Source organism: Zingiber officinale, chromosome 3A, assembly GCF_018446385.1.
Source record: "Zingiber officinale cultivar Zhangliang chromosome 3A, Zo_v1.1, whole genome shotgun sequence".
Taxonomy (NCBI): Eukaryota; Viridiplantae; Streptophyta; class Magnoliopsida; order Zingiberales; family Zingiberaceae; genus Zingiber; species Zingiber officinale.
The window spans coordinates 29,998,752-30,018,590 of NC_055990.1; the positions used below are offsets into that span (position 1 = coordinate 29,998,752).

The window sequence follows — 19,839 nt, forward strand, 5'->3', positions numbered from 1 at the left end:
TGTGCAGGACCCAAGTAACACCGATTCCGTTATCACAGACCTTTGGTACCACGTGGGGGTCCAAGTTTCCGACGCACACATATAGGGTGTGTCAAAGTCGTCGCTCCGTCAACGCCGACGCCTCCTTCACCAACCTTCGTCTGACTCACCTTCACCAACCTTCGACTTTGACACGCCTTATATATGGTTCTCCGTCAACGCACCGGAGCGTAGCAGGAGGATGAACGGCCTGCGCGAGCAGCAGTGCGCCTACCAACAACACAACTCGGGCTTGGTGTTCTTTTGGTAGGCGAGATTTCAGTTTCACATCGGAAGCGAGGGAGAGCTGCCCAGAGATGTGCGAAATAAATAAGGAGGGAGGTGCGTTGGAAAAAGATTAAAAGGGTCGGTTGGCTATGTATGCCACGCTCGTCTTTCAAATGATGAGTGCTGTATGGTTATCAAGACATATGGCCGACACAATTTGTGGATTATGAGAACCACCACTCCTCTCCTCCTCCGCAGGTGGCCTCGCGTGTCCGGTAACCTCCCTCTCTAGCGACGCTGCTAACCCCGCCCAGAAGCCCTTCAGGAAGCTTCAATAGGTTCAGGCATCAATTTGACTACGTAGTGCAATAGGAAAGTTTTTGGTAGCGTAGGCATTTTAATATGCAACAAGGCTCACTACAGCCCATTCAACTAGTTTCGATAGGTCATGATTGATTGAGGAACACAGTTGGAAAACTTCCGTGGAGACCGATTGATTATTAGTCGGTTTAAAAGTTGGAAACTTGATTTTTTTTTAAAAAAAATAAATAAATAAAAATATGATTGAGGAATGAATGCATATCATTCTCTCAACCACTACTATTGTCTGAAATTCCTTTGTTTTTCATGAGGTACTTAAATCTTGACCAACACAATATAAGGTGTTGTTGCAAGAGCCAGTAGGATCCAGCGTTCACAAATCCGGAGAAAACGTCAAGTAACACAAGGAATGATATATATTTCAGCAGATTTAACAAATACAAATTAAGAAGCATAAATAATGGGAGAAATGGGAGGAAAATTCAACAAGGAAATAAGATCTGTTCCGAATCCGTCAGTGCACACGAGACTCCGAGTAATTCATTTCTTGGACAAGGATCTTGAAACAGCAGTCGCATGTTGATCTTGTTCTTGTAAGAGTGGAAGCTATGGCAGTCCTATGTATCATTAACTTGAGAATGAAAAATGAAACTCGGGAATGTTGTTGTGATGTCCCTGTTCAGGATTTAGACGACGATAATGAGAAGAAAAAAAAACTGAGAATGGCACAAAGAAACTAGAGTTGATAACAATGTAAAACAACACTATGTTTACACATTAGATTTCAAAGGCGACTAGAATAGTTGATGCTTATAGCTTCTATTGTCATCTACAAAATAAAGACACACACTTCAATGCAGTGACAGAACGATCATGCTTTGCTGGCGGTGTCCTTTTTTTTTCTAAGAGAGAGACAACTCTCATCTTGGAGGGAAACGAAGGTTTGGTTACTTTACAAGAAAACAACGAACCTAAGCCACTCTGCATCATGAAGCAACTTTAGGTTAGGTTAGGTTAGGTTTGGCCCATGAGATCTAGAATCAGGTTATATCTACAATCTTTGGATTATTTTGATATCTTACAATTTCATTGAATTAGCCTCTTTTTTTGTTGGGGAAAGATTCAATGATCTATAAAGCTACCATGTAATAGTTACCCACACAGACAAAGAAGAGGGATGCTACAATTACTTGAGGTATTGTAGAGTCATATTCTTCAGAAGAGAGGGATGGTGCAAGACAAGATTGCGCCATTCATCTTTGTCGATTCTCCCATCATTCTTGGTATCTGCTTCCTCAAACGTCTGAACAGAAGAAAGGAGAAATAAAACTGCTTAAAATTTCCAAATTTAATTGAATCTTATTCTGTTTTCCTTAATCTCAACTGGAAGTTAGCCAGTAGCACCAAATCTCATATACAGATGCAATTACTGATGAGGAAAAGCAGAGAGTTAAAAACGCAAAAAAAAAAAAAAAAAAAGAGCAAGCTAACAAATGCCAACCTTGTCAATGATGCTTTCTATGACATCGTCCGAAAGATTCATTCCAGATTCGGCAAGGGTTGCCACAACCATTTGCTTCACCTGGATCGAATGCATGGGGAAATATTTTAATGAGACAATTTTGTATTGCACAATTGCAAGCAGAAGAAAAGATGTGAAATATCTTGAACAGAAAGTAAATCGTTATGCAAATTGGCACATCCAAAATATCAGTGTGAGGATATTCTTTTACTAATATCAATTTTCTTGGAATAAGTTAGGTGTTTAATTATTTTGATATCAATGTTGCCAGTCCACCTGTTGAGTATCAGAAGATGGTATACAGTTGACAAAATGATGATATCGAGTTGTTTGATTATTTTGATATTTAAATGGTTCCAGTCCACCTTTTGAGTTTCAGAAGATGGCATGCAGTTGACAGATTGATGATATTAAGTTTCTGCAAGACCAAGCTACAAAATCTCACATAAGCATGAATTGGATTAGTTTCAGTTTTTTCTGGTCAAGCTTTTTTAGATCTCTGGGGAAAAACAACAGGTGAAATTTGAGAAGAATGTTTGTACCTCTTGACGTTCAATAAAACCTTGCTGCTTGAGATCATATAACTTGAAGGAAACTGCATCATGAAATAACACCAAAGGCATGTTTACCCAACAATACAAGTATGTCATTCTAATGATGCAAAAAGAGAGAGAACAAGTAAAGAGCAGTTTCAAGACCAAAACTTTTAAAAATTTGAAGAGAGTAGACAAGATATGATGTAGAGAAAAAGAACTGATACTAGTAAATGTACCATGGAGCAGGAAATAAAAAACAAGTTGGATCACAATTCAAATTTCAAAAAATGCCTAAGACAACTGCTTTTGAAAACTTAAGTAGGAACTTGATCCGTGCTTTTTGACACTGCTATCATTCTACTATTTGATCCCGTAAAGCTCTTTTCATTTCTATGTAGGAACTTGATCCTATGCCTATGCAAATTATTGTTGTATGATTTGTTTAATAGATTCTGCAATAGTAACAATAACCAATAACATGAAAAAGACAAAACCACATCAACCACTCGGGCTTATATGCCATCTGCTAGACCTTAAAACTCAAAAACCCTTGAAAAAACAAAGCAAAAGAGCAATCCAGATCGATCTTACTTACAGTCAATTTTGTCACCAATAGGAGCACTTGGATGGAAGACTGACATGGCACGTGCAAACTCTTCAAACCCCAGTACTCCATTGTGCTTTGTGTCAAATATATCAAACACCTGAAGTTCATTTACAATATTACAAAGCCCAAACTCATGATGCTCACTATCACACTATAAGTAATTTGCTAAAATTTGCTTCCAGGAAAATAGCATTATGAAGACACATCATAACTATACATTATTCAACAACCTTTCTCCTTCATGTTTATTAATTAACATAAACAAAAAAAAAATCCATTTTATAGTGTTCCCTTGCTAAAACAAAACTATTTCTCATTCATAAATCATCAAGATATGAATTAATTACAACAAGAACACCATGTAGACTAAGTGTGGGCTCTCTAGTACCCAGGGAGGCCAATCAATCCCACTGAAAATAGTTAGACATTTAAGCGGGGCTCTCTGGTTCTTAGGCAAGCACAAGTCTTTGTTACTGTACCATGTGGACTAAGCTAAGGTGTGAATACATAGAACTTCAACTAGCTTTCCACCTTGGTCAGCAAACCGAGCTCTGTACTATCTAGATACACAAGAAAGATGAATCGAATCCAAAGCACCTAGGCATTTAGGTAGGGACTGTAATTTCTTAAGCATGGCAGCGACCATACTCTGTTGTGTAAGCAACCATGGTTTTTCTTTGTTGTATGCGATTTCATTTAGCAATTCGAGGATCCGACCTTGTCTCCCTCTTTCAGGAAGGGAAAAACAGCAACGAAGATGCCTTGTGGATTGTGCCACAACAGATGGTAAATTGGCAAGACTTTTAATAAAACCATTACTTCAAATGAAACGATAAGAAGCTAATTCGAGAACATTTGTAACTTTCCTAGCAAAACAAGAAAGCCCAGCCTCATGAGAAGCGATAAGCTCAGTATAGAAGAGAATTTAAGAATACATTGTGCATAACTTCCTCTAGAGTATAAAAAATATTAGAACTGATATGTATTGTTGCAAGCATACACCTAAGAAATGGCATCAAAATAAATAAAGCAAATTGAAATTAAAGAAGCAAGTGCTGTGTTAGTAAAATCATTAAAAGAAATAGAAACCAAAATACCCTATCAGCAAACAAGCTCTCCTTTTTAGTCTTAAATAATGCCAACTGGAATTCTTCCTGCAGAGAAAAAGTTGAGGCCATTAAAGAAACACGGATCAAATTGTCGAATATCAGAAATCAACTGCTCAAAGCTATAGTGAGAAAACCACAGACAATTGCAACAATTACTAGATAAATATATCTCTTTTACTACTTAAACCTGGGCTTTCCTAAAGTAAGATTTGTTAAATGGAAGGGGATACCTTTCCATCTAAAAAAATGAAATGACCAACTAATAATTCTCTCACAGATATGCATGCGGAGTCTATACCTCTGACATGACTGTTCAAAAGATTAAATTAGATGCACAGATATTAAGAGAAATTAAATCCAAATGCAACTATTTGACTTGAGAGAGAGAATGAACTTCCATACCTTGTGGATCAACCCATCATCAATGACAGCAGTGCTGATCCCTTTAAACAGCTCATACAAAGCTTCTATTTCGCTCACGCTAACTGCAAAGTCAACAAACAGAACTTTAGGTGGAATTCTTATTTAGAGCCAGCTTGAACCCCTATTCCTTAATAAAAGAACACATACACAGAAATATATGAAATTTTTGTTGTCAACGACCCTAATAGTTGGGACATATAGTGATCTGTTATTGTGTTTGGTGCATGTGCGCACACACACACACACACACACACATTCATATATGAAGATCCACATGGCTGATCCACACAGTTAGTTGATGATGATGTACAAATATTTAATTGTAAATATGAAGAGGAAAAGAGATAATCATTTAAATCTATCAAAAAGGTAGAATGAAAATATTCTAAATAAACATTAGTAACATACACACAGTTTGTCTGGCTAACTGTTCAAGTTCCTCGATGCCTCTTTGGGGCTTGTACAATTCAAGATCACAGCACTTCCCAAGGATAGTGATCAAATGCTTCAACCAGTCTAGACACAGCACCATGATTTTTGCCACTCATAACAACACTCCATAACCTGCATTCAGATTGAACAAAGAGAATTATGCTTTTATGTTGATTCAAAGAAGCAGTGCTGCTTAGTATTTCATAAGTAGTATGATATTTTTCAAAGTGATGAAGGAAGTGAAAACTTTTCATTGTTGGGTTGCTGAAAATGCTTTAAAGATTAGATTCTGGTGGTTGGGAATGAAGCTACAAGCTAATTCTTATAAGGGCATTCAAATGAATGTGTTGGATTAACGAAAAAGAGAAAAACAAAAAGCATTCTTGAGCAACTATGTTTTCAGTAGGAGTAAACACTTAAAATTTGATGAACTTAACATTACTACATAAAGAGTATAAGAAGGCTTAAGAAACTCTACTTATCTTTACAAGAACAGTGAGGTTTCAATAAATAGACTCAATGGAGAGAAAAAAAATCAATGTAGCAAGCCAAATGACTAGAATTTTAAAACTTGTTGTCAGGCTCAAGCAAGCAGGTACTATAGACATGCAAAACAAAGATCGATAATTATATCTGATAGAAATTATAACTCATTCAGCATGTATAAAGTTCAAGAAATCCTGTTCTAAGGTAAACTCAGGAATGCAAAGCACTTATCTTCATAATGCATACCATTAACTTTTTTTCTCTAGACCTTTGGACTTCATATTACGATCCAAAAAGATACTCAGAACATGAACCCACCTGCATCGGAGACTGGTTATTGATACACTAACCTTCGAAAGAAAAGAATAAATTTGACCACATAGAATCAAATTTACGACGCCACTTGAATCCATTTTCAATCTTTTATCGACAAAACACAGAATCAAATATACGACGCCACTTGAAAAATCCAAGATAAAGCCATTTTTCCAAGATCTGAAAAGGGGGGGGGGGGGGGGGTTTGCACAAACTAAACAGAGAAAAACTTACCGGATTCGGAGCCGACGGAATCACCTCTCTTCCTGCTCAACTCCAATCCGTCGAGAATTGGAGATCGTCTAGGGAAGAAGAAGATCTTCCGATGATTGTGGAAACTGATTAAAAAATGGACCTAAAAGGAACAGGAGAAGCCGAGATTCAAGATCTCGACCATTTTGGTCCAAACGACGAGAACAGATTCGAGAAATGCCCTCATTCCCGATATAACAATTACCATTATTTTATTTCCATGATGAATAATTAGCGCGACAAATTCCCTGGAAAATCATACATATAATGAAATTCCTAAATGCCATTTTAAAATGGTTCATCCATTTTTACATTCTCTTGTTTTTTTTTTTCACATCTCTATTGTTTTCTATAAAAATTGGATCTATCAAAAACGGTGTGTGCTAAATAAATGCCAATAGTATCATTCACACCATTCAATTCGAAAAATGCCTTCATTTTTTTTTCAGATTAATTTGATGTACTGAATTCCTTTCAGCGTAGGTGGAAGTTGTCTCGACATGAGGTAAGATGATACAGTGAGGAAAGATGAGGGGTATGATACTTTCATAAAGTTATTAGTCAAGAACGTGATAATCAGTAGTCGATGAAAGGTAGCGGTTCAGTCTCTCCATTTTATCCTCTGTATAATTTTCAGTCGGTCATAGATAGATCGGGTCATGACCGACTTTAGTATAAGCTTATACCTAGGGTCCCAATTTTTATTGGAGGCTTATTATTTTCATGTATTAAATATATTTTTATTTATTTTTTAAATATAATGGAAAAAAATATGGCTCACATGGTAAAAAATTATATAATCTTATTCTCTAAAATTTTCTAAAAATTGGAGTCATTATTTTTAATATATTAAATATATATTTTTTAAGAGAATGGAAAAGAATAGGATCCACGTGATTAAATATTTACATGATCTCAATCTATCAAAACTTCAGATTTCACAAAGATTTTATTAGAGTTCCAATAAATAAAGTCATAAAGGAATTCTTTTTTTAACAAATTAATTTTTTTTAATTATAGATGTTATTTTATAAAAGCTAATCTATTCCTCTTCAATATCTACTCTGGTTACATTTCTCATTTGTTGGTGATATTTTCTCCTTTAATCAATAAGAACATTAATTAGAAATATTTTATCTTATCCTTATAATACAAAATAAAAATGTTAATTTTTTTAAATTTCCCCTCTTCTCCTTTTCCAACTCCCCTTCTCTGTGCTTCTCTTACTCATTGAGATGGGAGAAGAGAAACCGCACCTAACGCTAACACGTTGATGCAGTCAGTGCTGCGATGCTTGTTGCTTGATAAAATTCAAATGCTCATGCATTCATCCATATTATGTCTGATGAAAATGGAAGATTTTATTATTTTTTAATAATAACGAATTAATATCTTTACCATTTCGTTTCCTTGATAGACATTAAGTTTAACTTTTATTTAAATATATTTACCCTCATAAAATATTTGATTTTTCATTTGTCTCCATTCCATCATTTATAATTGTTCTAGTTTAGGTAATGAAAAATATGGTTTATTTTTCCTTTTGCTTTATGCCTAAAACGACTTTCATTTAGTTCTTAATAAATGAATGACGGGTTTAATCTCATTGTGATCTTTATTTTCTAAGGATGATATTCAATTTTACTATTTTATACATTATTTTTTATTTATTTGTTTTTTGTGCATCACTTATAATAATGAGTTGAGTATGGAAGCATGATTTTTTTATACCGTTATCATATTTTATTGTTATTATTTTCTCAATTTTGTTCCTTCTTGTAAGGATTGTTCTCTCTATCTTTCATTTAAATATACTTAGTTTTTAGCTAAGTGAATTGTAAACTTATTATCAACTTAAAATGTATTATTATATCTAATAATAATATTCTGTTTAATACAGTAAAGTTTATATTTCTCTTAATTAGGTTATCAAAACATGAATATAAAAATTTAATTAATAATTTTACATCTAAAAGTGAAAAAATTAAATTTTATAAAAACTATTTTAAAATTAATATTTAATTTGTTTAAAAAAAATTAAACCACCATTTTCAATCCAAATCCGAATGAAAAAAAGTGAGAATTTTTTAAAAAAAAATAATATCAAAAGCTTAAAAAAATGTTTCTGCCTAGTCCTCAAATAGGCTTGAACTGGCCCTAGATCGGCTCCTCAAGGTTGAGCCCTGGGCCGGGGTTTTAACTAGTTCTCGACTGGCTGCCTACTGCTCAAGTTATCTAAGCTCAATTTCTACATATGGCCCTGGCACATATGCCAAGCAATCCCTGACCGGTTCTGTATCGGTCGGATCATGCAGGTTTAGTCCTCGGTTACAGTCTGATGATTCTCGACCGGTTCTGCACAGCTCATTCTCTTCATCTCGATCAGGCGTAGTCCCTTGATAGCCCCTGGTCGGTTGCACACGGGAAAGGGAATCAAGGCTCAGTCCTTGCATCGCATTTGAGCAATCATCTAAAGATGTCTACGGTTGAACCTGGGCAGGACAGATAACACTAAGAGACAACAGTGTCAAAGAATCATAACCTCTTATCAGAGAATAACTGTCGTGAGTCAGGGAATATTCCAGTGTTCTGCCACACACTAAGAGTGGAACCTTCCTCTTACCAATGGGAGGCTAACGAACATCCTCCGTCACCCCAACACACCCTGACACCCGACATTTTCTAGCAGCGTGCAGACTCAAGTCGTATAAAAACAGAGGTCCTCTTTATTGGCCAGGTACGCGCACATTTGTACACATCATCAGCAGTTCCTTTTTCTTCCTTTCTTCAAACACTGCTTTGTCGAAAAAAGGACCTGACTTGAGCGTCGGAGGACCTGCGCCAGGGACCCCTTCCCTGGTTTTTGGTCTCTAATGCTCCGTGTGCTTGTCTGAGTGCGCGCATGACCCAATTGTTGGTGCAGCAGGGCCGACAAGAGGGGAGGGGTGAATTGCCTACAAATAAAGAATACCCTCCTCAAGACTTTTCAACTCAAAAATTAATAGCAACAATAAAATGTAAAATAGCAGTAATAAAAGAGAAACAGGAAATTTAACTTGGTTACTGTTGGGACCGAAATGTAGCTAGAGGGGGGGGGGGTGAATAGCTCGTCGCGCGCTTCGTGTTCTTCGTTGCTTGTTTCTTCAAAGATGTGCAACGGAAAATACAAAGAAAACAAACACAACGCTAACACTAAGGATTTACTTGATATCCACTTCACAAGAGGTAACTAGTCTAAGGATCCATGCACACACACACACCTCCACTAATAAACACTCATTTTCGGTAACTACCGAAGACGGAGAAGCCCTACAAGACTCTGAGTACAGAAAGAAAGGAAAGGGAACAAAAGTATAAGCAAAGCTTACAATGAATACAAGAAACCCTAACCCTAGCTTTTTTCTTCTTGCTTTTGATCTGCCTCTTGACTTGGAAGAGCCTCCAAGAACCTTCAAGAACTGACGATCTGGAGCTTAGAGAGAGCTGTAGAGTTGCTGTCGAGGATCTGGAGTGAACAGTGCAAAATCTACCGAAGGAATCGAACGCCTACAGTTAAATACGACGCCAACGGTCGGATCCCGATTGATTGGATTGATCCCAATCGATCGGGGAGGCTTTGGATCAATTGGCTGATCGATCCAGAGCACCTCTGTGCTCTCTAGAATGGCCTAGATCGATCGGTTGATCGATCCAGCTTTTATCGTGCGAAATCGCACCTCCCAATCGATCCATTGATCAATTGGGAGCTTTGGATCAATCGGTTGATCGATCCAGAGCTGTTCTGTTCGTGCAACACTTCTCCCCAATCGATCGACTGATCGATTGGGAGGAATCTTGTCGCTGGGACTCACCCAATCGATCGACTGATCGATCCAGCTCCTTGATTTTGTCCAAAATCAAGTCCAAAGCCCCTTAAACCAACATCCGGTCAATCATGACTTGTCAGTATATAAAACCTAGCATCCGGTCACCCTTGACCAGCTAGGACTCTCTCACCAAGTGTCTGGTCAATCCCTTTAACCTACTTGGACTTTTCTCCTCTTGTCAAGTATCCGGTCAATCCCTTTGACCTACTTGGACTTTTCTTCCTCGTGCCAAGTATCCGGTCAATTCCTTTGACCTACTTGGACTTTCACCAGATGTCTGGTCAACCTTGACCCATCTGGATTTCCCCGTGCCTGGCTTCACTCGCCAGGACTTCCCTTCTGCCTAGCTTCATTCACTAGGACTTCTCTTCTGTCTGGCTTCACTCACCAGGTCTTTCACCTAGCTTCACTCACTAGGATTTTCCTTTTGCCTAGCTTCACTCACTAGGACTTCTCTTCTGCCTGGCTTCACTCACCATGATTTTCACCTGACTTTACTCACTAGGATTTTCACCTGGCTTCACTCACCAGGATTTTCCTCTGTCTGACTTCACTTACCAGGACTTTCACCTAGCTTCACTCACTAGGATTTTCCTTTTGCCTAGCTTCACTCACTAGGACTTTTCTTCTGCCTGACTTCACTCACCAGGGCTTTCACCTAGCTTCACTCACTAGGATTTTCACCTGGCTTCACTCACCAAGATTTTTCTCTGCCTGGCTTCACTTACCAGGACTTTCACCTAGTTTCACTCACTAGGATTTCCTCACTGCCTAGCTTCACTCACTAGGTCTTTCACTTGGCTTCACTCATTAGGATTTTCCTTCTGCCTGGCTTCACTCACCAGGACTTCCTTTGCCTAACCTCTAAGTTAGGACTTTCACCTGGCTTCACTCACCAGGTTTTTCCAGTCAAAAATCCGGTCAACCTTGACCTACTCGACTCTCCATCACAATCTCCACACATGAACAATTGCACCTGCAATCTCCATGTGTTGTCTACATGTATTGTCAAACATGTATTGTCAACATGTATTGTCAAACCATCAAAACAGAAACATTAAGACTCGAGCTTGACCCAATTCAAGCTCAGTCAAACTAGGTCACCCTTGACCTGGGGAATATTGCACCAACAATCTCCCAACAATCTCATTCTTTTTGATGTTTGACAATACCTTCTTTAAGTTAGGCTAATCCCATAGCCTAAACCTCCTTCATGCCACTAGGTAATGAAAGTATAAGTTAAACTCTTCATTCTCCTCCTAAGAGAGAAAACTCCCTCTTAGATAATGAAGTCCTAATTTAAACCCTACATTTCTCCCCCTATTGGCACACATCAAAACAAACTCTCCCCCTGAAGAGTTACTCAATGTTGTTCACAACTTCACTCATTGTAATCAACCCGATAATAAAAGTCTCATACCTTTCATTTTCCTTTAACCCTACATTCTTCCCCAATATAGACAAATGCCCATCCTTGAGCATTTTTAACTTAAACAATGAAGATATCCACTCTTCATTGTAAACAAATGCTCAACCTTGAACATTTTTACTAAAGAAGGTTAACCACCTTCCAAGGTGTATGAAAAATAATTTTCATGTCCTTAAAGAGTAACTCCCCCTAAAGACATGATCGTGTCTTCTGTCATTGCACCAACAATGACTTGGAATCCATAAATCTTTAGGAAACCCAATTTAGAAGTTTTGAGATTCAAAAATTCAATAATGAAACCAAACTCAACTTAAACTCCAATTTAGTCTTTCTCAACCAATCCATCCTTATTTTCAACATAAAAACACTCTTTTTATGTATACAAATGTATCTTGAGGGGTTAGGAATGGTTACCTAGACTAAAGATGGTCCAAAATGTTGAAATCAGGCTTTACCAGCCAAAATCAGTATTCCCAATCGATTGGAGTTAGGTTCCAATCGATTGAACCCTGCTGAATTGATCTACTGATCGATTCAGTCTGCTTGGATCGATCGGCTGATCGATCCAGTAAGCTTTTGCTCGTGAGAGATGCCTTCTCAATCGATCGCCTGATCGATTGAGGCACTCCAATCGATCCACTGATCGATTGAAGCTCTGAAAAAGCTGAAATTCAATTTCAGTCAATTTCAGAAACTCTCCAAAAATTCTACAAAATTCAAAAAATTATGAAAATTTATGTAGGCATTCCTTAAGGCATAAAAAATAGTTTTCTAAGAAAATACTTCATATTTTCCAAAAATGACACAAACTAGAAAACTTGTAGAAACTTTAGTGTTTTCTTCTAGTTTGTGCTCAACTATTCAATGATGATTACTATCAAAAGATAGCCTTCACCAAGGTTTTCCAAAAGCATTTTAAAATAATTTTCAAAAACCAATATCTCATCATGTTCCTTGGGCTTAATGCACATAACTTGTACATTAGCTTTCCCAATGATGGGAAAACACATAACTATGTGTTTTGATGAACTTAAAACTCGAAAGAATGCACTAAATCAACATCTTGAGTTTTGTTCATCATCCTAACATCTCACTTGTATCTAATGTGCACTAAAACACATACAAGTCACCTTATGGGTCTTTGTGAGATGTAAAGTTTGGTTTTGCCCTATTCTAGGGATTATGCATATCTATCTAGACATTTTTGAATTATAGACATCCACCAAGGATGTTACTTGTTAATTAATGCCATTAGTCCTTAATAAGTAAGGAATTAAAATGATGCATGATGATGTTATGACATACATCAAAAAGAAATAATTTTCAAAACAAAATTTCCTATAACTATATGATGTATGGATGACATGACATGATATTTTTATGTTTTTCATAATAAGGCATGAGTGCAAACACAAATAAATAAATATGATGTCATGGTAATTGATGGGCAAGCAAAGCATGACAAGTTAGCATAGATAAAATACCTAGATTACCTACCTAAGTATCCTTAATCCTTGGCTAAATTAAAAATAAACCTAGTTTGCCCATTATTTCCCAAGAAAATGTCAAAAACCAAATTTGACATTTCTTTTGCTTTTCCTAATTTGTGCCAATTTAAATTAAGCATATTCATCAAATTTTGGCACAATTTACTCTTTTAAAGAGTAATCAATTGAGTTAAGGCTTAAATTTGCCTTTAACTTCCTAAGAACATACCAAAATCCCAACTTGGTAGTTCTTATGATTTTCTCAAATTGTGTCATTTAAAATTTCATCCAATTTCTCAAAATATGACACATTTTACTCTTTCCAAGAGTAAACCCTTTATCCTTTTCATTTTCAAAGGTTAATAATAATCTTGAAAATGCTCCTTGAGCGTTAACTTCGTCATGATTGGGTTAACTACCCTTCCACTTAGAGTTGACACTCTCTAACCCATCTATGGGGTAGAGAAGATGTTCCTAAGAACCCAAAACCTATTGGTGCTCCTTGGATGCTCTAGGTACTCACTAGGGATAGCTTCCCTAGATACCTTCCTAGTGACCTTGTTTGACTTCTTAGAAGCCTTGGTCACATTTTCTAGGTCAACCTTAGGGATTGCTTCCCTTGTGACCTTCTTTGTGACTTTCTTGGACTTCTTAGAAGTCTTAGTCACATTTGTTGCAAAAATACTCTTAGGAATAACCTCCCTAGTATTCTTGACTTGACCACTAGACCTAGGGTTTGTTCCATAACTATATGGAACTCTATGGTAAGTAGGTACATCCTTTTTGGTTTTAGGTTTGTGTCCCAAACCTCTATGGCCCTTGGATGACCCTTGTTGTCATAAACCTAGATTTCACTCATTTTGCCCTTTGAGGATATTTTCCATCCTTTTTAGGGTCTTTTCTAGTTTGTCAAGTCTTGACCTCAAGACTTGATTTTCCATCACTAAGTCCTTAGTTTTTGGGTTTCCATTATGCCCATGAGCATTTTTGTTTCTAGGCTTGTAGCTAGAATCCTTAGAGTTCTTGCCTAAAATTCCATCTACCTTCCTAACCCTAGGTGTGGTAGTTTTAACATGGAGAGCCATGTGTTTTTCCTTAATGCTATCATGTTCTCTATTCTTATGGTAAATAGCATTAAAATGATAAAGACTTGACTTAGCATGCCTTTTACCATTGTTCAAGGGAGTAGGCTCAATAAATGATATTTTTCTTTTTACCTTGGAGACTCCCCCTTGAGATGTGCTTCCTCCTTGAGCCTTGACCGCCTTCTTCCCCTTGGGACATTGACTTCGGTAATGTCCTTTTTGATTGCACAAAAAGCACACAATGCGCTCCTTGCTTCTTTTTGTTCCGGGAGCGGTCTCCTTGGGCTTCTCCTTGCCCTTTTGTGCCACTTGACCTTTCTTCTTGGCCAATCTAAGGCATTTACTTTTGTAATGTCCTTTTTCCCTACACTCAAAGCAAATGATATGATTTTTGTTATTTTCTATTGAAATTGTTATACCTTTGCTTATAGGGGTGACATCTTCTCCTTTTGATCCGGAGGTAGAAGCTTCCTCTTGATCCGAACTTGATACTCTTCCAATAGATTTGTCTTGACTTGTGGAGGTGGAAGCTTCTTCATCCTCTTCTTCTTTTGACCCGGATGTGGAGGCTTCTTCTTGCTCTTGATCCGGTGTCAATGAAAATTGCTCCCCCTCAATCCTAGAGGTGGAGGCTTTCTCATCCTCATCTTGTACATGGAACAAGGAGTATGCTCCCTCCTTACCTTCTTCATTGCATTCCTTTGAAGATGAAGCTTCTTGGACTTCCTTTTCTTCGGAAGTTGAGCATCTCTCAACTTTGGAGTCCTCTTGCTCTTTATTTTGATCCAATGAGTCGCTCTCTTTGGATTTTTCTTGGTCTGGTACAGTGGAGGGGATCTCATGAATTGATGGCAATTTGCTCCAAAGCTCCTTGGCATCCTTGAACTCTCCAATTTTTTCAAGAATGTGGCTAGGCAATAGATTGACCAAAATCTTGGTCACTTTATCATTGGCCTCACATCTTTGGATTTGTTCTTGACTCCATTTGCTTTTCTTGAGGACTTTGCCCTTGGAATTTGTTGGAGCCTCGAAACCTTCCATGAGAGCAAACCATTGCTATATTTCTACCATCAAGAAATTCTCGATCCTTGATCTCCAAAGATCGAAGCTTATCATGGTGAATGGTGGAGGCACCCTCGTGTCGAATCCGAGTCCATCTCGGAATTCCATTTGAAGTTGAGCTTCTTGTGATGAAGTCTTCGACTTGTAGAATTGCTTCAACTTCTTCACCCTCTAGCTTGTTGTCTCTTCCGGCGATGATTCCGGCGAAGAGCGGCCTCGCTCTGATACCACTTATTGGGACTGAAATGTAGCTAGAGGGGGGGGGAGGGTGAATAGCTCGTCGCGCACTTCGTGTTCTTCGTTGTTTGTTTCTTCAAAGATGTGCAGCGGAAAATACAAAGAAAACAAACACAACGCTAACACTAAGGATTTACTTGGTATCCACCTCACAAGAGGTGACTAGTCCAAGGATCCACGCACATACACACACCTCCACTAATAAACACTCCTTTTCGGTAACTACCGAAGGCGGAGAAACCCTACAAGACTCTCAGTACAGAAAGAAAGGAAAGGGAACAAAAGTATAAGCAAAGCTTACAATGAATACAAGAAACCCTAACCCTAGCTTTTTTCTTCTTGCTTTTGATCCGCCTCTTGACTTGGAAGAGCCTCCAAGAACCTTCAAGAATTGGTGATCTGGAGCTTAGAGAGAGCTGTGGAGTTGCTGTCGAGGATCTGGAGTGAACAGTGCAAAATCTACTGAAGGAATCGAACGCCTACAGCTAAATACGATGCCAACGGTCGGATCCCGATCGATTGGATTGCTCCCAATCGATCGGGGAGGCTCTGGAATGGCCTGGATCGATCGGCTAAACGATCCAGCCTTTATCGCGCGAAATCGCACCTCCCAATCGATCCATTGATCGATTGGGGGCTCTGGATTGATCGGCTAATCGATCCAGAGCTGTTCTGTTCGCGCGACACTTCTCCCCAATCGATCCACTGATCGATTGGGAGGAAGCTTGTCGCCGGGACTCACCCAATCGATCGACCGATCGATTGGGCATGAGCCAATCGATCGGCTGATCGATCCAGCTCCTTGATTTTGCCCAAAAATCAAGTCCAAAACCCCTTAAACCAACATCCGGTCAATCATGACTTGTCGGTACATAAAACTTAGCATCCGGTCACCCTTGACCAGCTAGGACTCTCTCACCAAGTGTCTGGTCAATCCCTTTGACCTACTTGGACTTTTCTCCTCTTGTCAAGTATCCGGTCAATCCCTTTGACCTACTTGGACTTTTCTTCCTCGTGCCAAGTATCCGATCAATTCCTTTGACCTACTTGGACTTTCACCAGATGTCTGGTCAACCTTGACCCATCTGGATTTCCCCATGCCTGGCTTCACTCACCAGGACTTCCCTTCTGCCTAGCTTCACTCACTAGGACTTCTCTTCTGCCTGGCTTCACTCACCAGGTCTTTCACCTAGCTTCACTCACTAGGATTTTCCTTTTGCCTAGCTTCACTCACTAGGACTTCTCTTCTGCCTGGCTTCACTCACCAAGATTTTCACCTGGCTTCACTCACTAGGATTTTCACCTGGCTTCACTCACCAGGATTTTCCTCTGCCTGGCTTCACTTACCAGGACTTTCACTTAGCTTCACTCACTAGGATTTTCCTTTTGCCTAGCTTCACTCACTAGGACTTCTCTTCTGCCTGACTTCACTCATCAGGTCTTTCACCTAGCTTCACTCACTAGGATTTTCACCTGTCTTCACTCACCAGGATTTTTCTCTGCCTGGCTTCACTTACAAGGACTTTCACCTAGTTTCACTCACTAGGATTTCCTCACTGCATAGCTTCACTCACTAGGTCTTTCACCTGGTTTCACTTACCAGGATTTTCCTTCTGTCTGGCTTCACTCACCAGGACTTCCTTTGCCTAACCTCCAAGTTAGGACTTTCACCTGGCTTCACTCACCAGGTTTTTCTAGTCAAATATCCGGTCAACCTTGACTTACTTGACTCTCCATCACAATCTCCACACATGAACAATTGCACCTGCAATCTCCATGTGTTGTCTACATGTATTGTCAAACATGTATTGTCAAACCATCAAAACATAAACATTAAGACTCGAGCTTGACCCAATTCAAGCTCAGTCAAACTAGGTCACCCTTGACCTGGGAAATATTGCACCAACAATCTCCCAACAGTTACAACCCAGGGGGTTGTTAATCCAAGGTAGTCAAATAGCTCCACTAGAATGTCTCCTTCACTGTAGGCGGAGAAACCTTTTTTTACACACTAAGAACGCTCAGAAGTTGCTAGGAACTTAATACAAAGTTGATTGATTTATTCTTAACTCCAGGGGCCTTTATATAGCTCCTGGAAATTCTATCTCGGGTCTTGAAGGCGCCTCCAAGAGGGTTGAGGGTGCCTCCAATGGATTTGATCGGATAAAATCTTATCTGCTTCACAAACGACCATCTAGACTGGGTCTGAGGTGCCTCCAATGCCCTTGAGGCGCCTCGGACAAGGTTGAGGCGCCTTCAAGGTAATAGAGGCGCATCCAAGACTGCAGTCAGCGCAGGCGCCTTCAGCACTTCGTTGAAGGCGCCTCCAGCTAGCTTTTTCAGCTCATTTTGACTCTTTTTCTTCTTCCGAAGCTTCAATTGTTTGGGTGATTATGGCCAAACGAAATAGGGCTCACCCGAACCTAATTTCCGTCCTTCTTCTCAAGCAGACTTTCGACCCGACTTCTTGTCCCTCGAACACTACGCATGTTATTCTCGTCCACCGGTGTACTTTTCCGCAGCTCTCTCGTCCTTTGGACGCACTGAACCCGTCGGCTCCCTTCCTCTGCCATCCTTCTCGCTAGCTACGTCTTCCATTCGACTTCTTGCGTTCCTAAGCTCCTGCACACTTAGACATAGGAATCAAATAACAAGCAAGACCTAACCTAACTTGGTTGATCACATCAAAACAACCACGGGGTCCAACAATCTCCTCCTTTTCGATGTGCATCAACCCAAGTTTAAGTTAGGAAAAAAAATAGACAAACAGTAATTTATAGAAATTACTAAACTAACAGTTTAAGCATAAAGATTGTAATAATAGAATTTGCAACACTAAGAATTTTCTTTAAAAATTTTAACTCTCCTTAACTTGTTCCTATCTCTCCCCTTTTGATCACAGTAAAAAATGGGGGCCATAACTATCAAGTAGAAGTTTTCTAAAGAAAAGTTCAAGTTTTAAAAGAAATTATTTTTAGAATAATTTCTAAGTTAAAAACAATTTAAAATAAATCAGTTTCAAAATAATTGCTAAATTTTTTTAAAAATTATTTTACAAACATAAATATTTTTGAAAATTTTATAAGTAGGAATTTTTTTTTTTAACTTAGGTAATTTTTAAATAATTTTGAGAATTTCTTTTGAAAATTTTCTAAGTTAAACTTAGGTAAGATAATTTTCAAAAAAAATTTAAGCAAAAATTTCTAATTTCAGAGGAAATTTTACCTTAGGAAATATTAGTTTAGAATTTTTTTCCAAGTAAAAATTTTATGCATGAAACATTTTTCTAAGTATAAAAATATTTTTGAAAAAATTGTTTAAAAAATATTTGAAAATTTTTTAAAGCATTATTTAATTCTAATTTTAATGCTTTACCAGAAAGTTAATTAAACATTTTATTTTAATATTTTGGCTTCCAGGTCGTGGCGAGGCAATAGGCCTTCTTGGTTATTGGAGCAACAACCACTTCCTTAGACAAAGTCTCATAAAGGAATTTTAACGTTTAATTTTCTCGCTGAAAGCTTTAACTAAAAAAATTTAGTTTAGAAAAGATTTTGGAATCCAGTAAAGGTTCCTTCCTACTAGATTAATCAAGAACTTAGGGGGTACATAACTTTTGAAAATTTTTCTAAGTTGTCCCTGATGTTTTCTAATGTATCAGTTTAATTTTTCATATAACTTGAGTTTTGATTTTGAAAATTTATCTAAGCATGCATAATCATTTTTCAATTTCATTTCCCAATTTCTCATTTTCTAATTTTAAATTATCGTACATTTCTAGTGGGTATGCTTTTGCTAAGTTTAACTTTAACTCATTATTCTCCTTTTCTAATTTAACTAAAGGGCTGCTTGTTTAGAGGGTTTGATAAATGGGGAATGGGAAAGGAATGAAATATAGGTGCTTGGTTTGAGGGTTTCATTTTTTCACAAGGGTTTCATTCCTTATTTGTTAGCAATCATTCATTCCCCACTAAAACCAGTAGTTTGAAACTCATTCCTTTAAAAAGCCTCCCATTACTAATGATACTTGATCCGACGGTTAGAACACGGGACCCCATAGCGAGGGGTCAACGCCACGTGGAAGTCAAAGGGCCAGGTGGTCCATCGGAGAAGGGTGAGCCGACCAGACTCATGAGAAAAGGGCAGACCGACCGGCCGACCGATGAACATCCGATAATAAAAAGGCACCCTGACAGGGATCGGGGTTCCGGCGCTCGTTTGAACAGTAACGAAGGGCCGATCGGACGTCATGATCGTCCGAAGACAATGTAACATACTGCTAGTAGTCCCTATATAACATCTTACCGAAGATCTCCCCAGCATGCCGATGAAGAGGGAAGGCCAGACGTGATGTAAGGGCCGTCCGGCCGGGCGTAAGAGGAATGCTGGCCGGCCGGATGCCTCGTCACGCCGGCCGGATGGAC

At 38.4% G+C, this 19,839-nt stretch overlaps 1 protein-coding gene and 1 non-coding gene across 3 annotated transcripts; one reads left to right on the forward strand and one right to left on the reverse strand.

The window, feature by feature from the left end:
- Nucleotides 1-377: 377 nt before the first annotated feature.
- On the forward strand, nt 378-514 carry LOC122054531. Its single transcript, XR_006132819.1, has one exon. It is a non-coding gene; the product is annotated as a U11 spliceosomal RNA (small nuclear RNA).
- Nucleotides 515-955: 441 nt separating this feature from the next.
- On the reverse strand, nt 956-6,461 carry LOC122051624 (calcineurin B-like protein 2). Of its 2 annotated transcripts, XM_042612833.1 has the most exons (10): nt 6,232-6,461; nt 5,929-6,000; nt 5,173-5,328; nt 4,744-4,826; nt 4,330-4,386; nt 3,221-3,329; nt 2,632-2,684; nt 2,069-2,149; nt 1,758-1,870; nt 956-1,242 (listed from the first exon to the last, which is right to left on the reverse strand). In XM_042612833.1, exons 3-10 carry the CDS (start codon nt 5,294-5,296, stop codon nt 1,185-1,187), a joined length of 678 nt encoding a protein of 225 aa, XP_042468767.1. In that variant the 5' UTR covers nt 5,297-5,328; nt 5,929-6,000; nt 6,232-6,461; the 3' UTR covers nt 956-1,184. The 2 variants fall into 2 exon arrangements, with proteins under 2 accessions (XP_042468767.1, XP_042468768.1); XM_042612834.1 differs by lacking the exon at nt 5,929-6,000.
- Between the last annotated feature and the right edge of the window lie 13,378 nt (nt 6,462-19,839).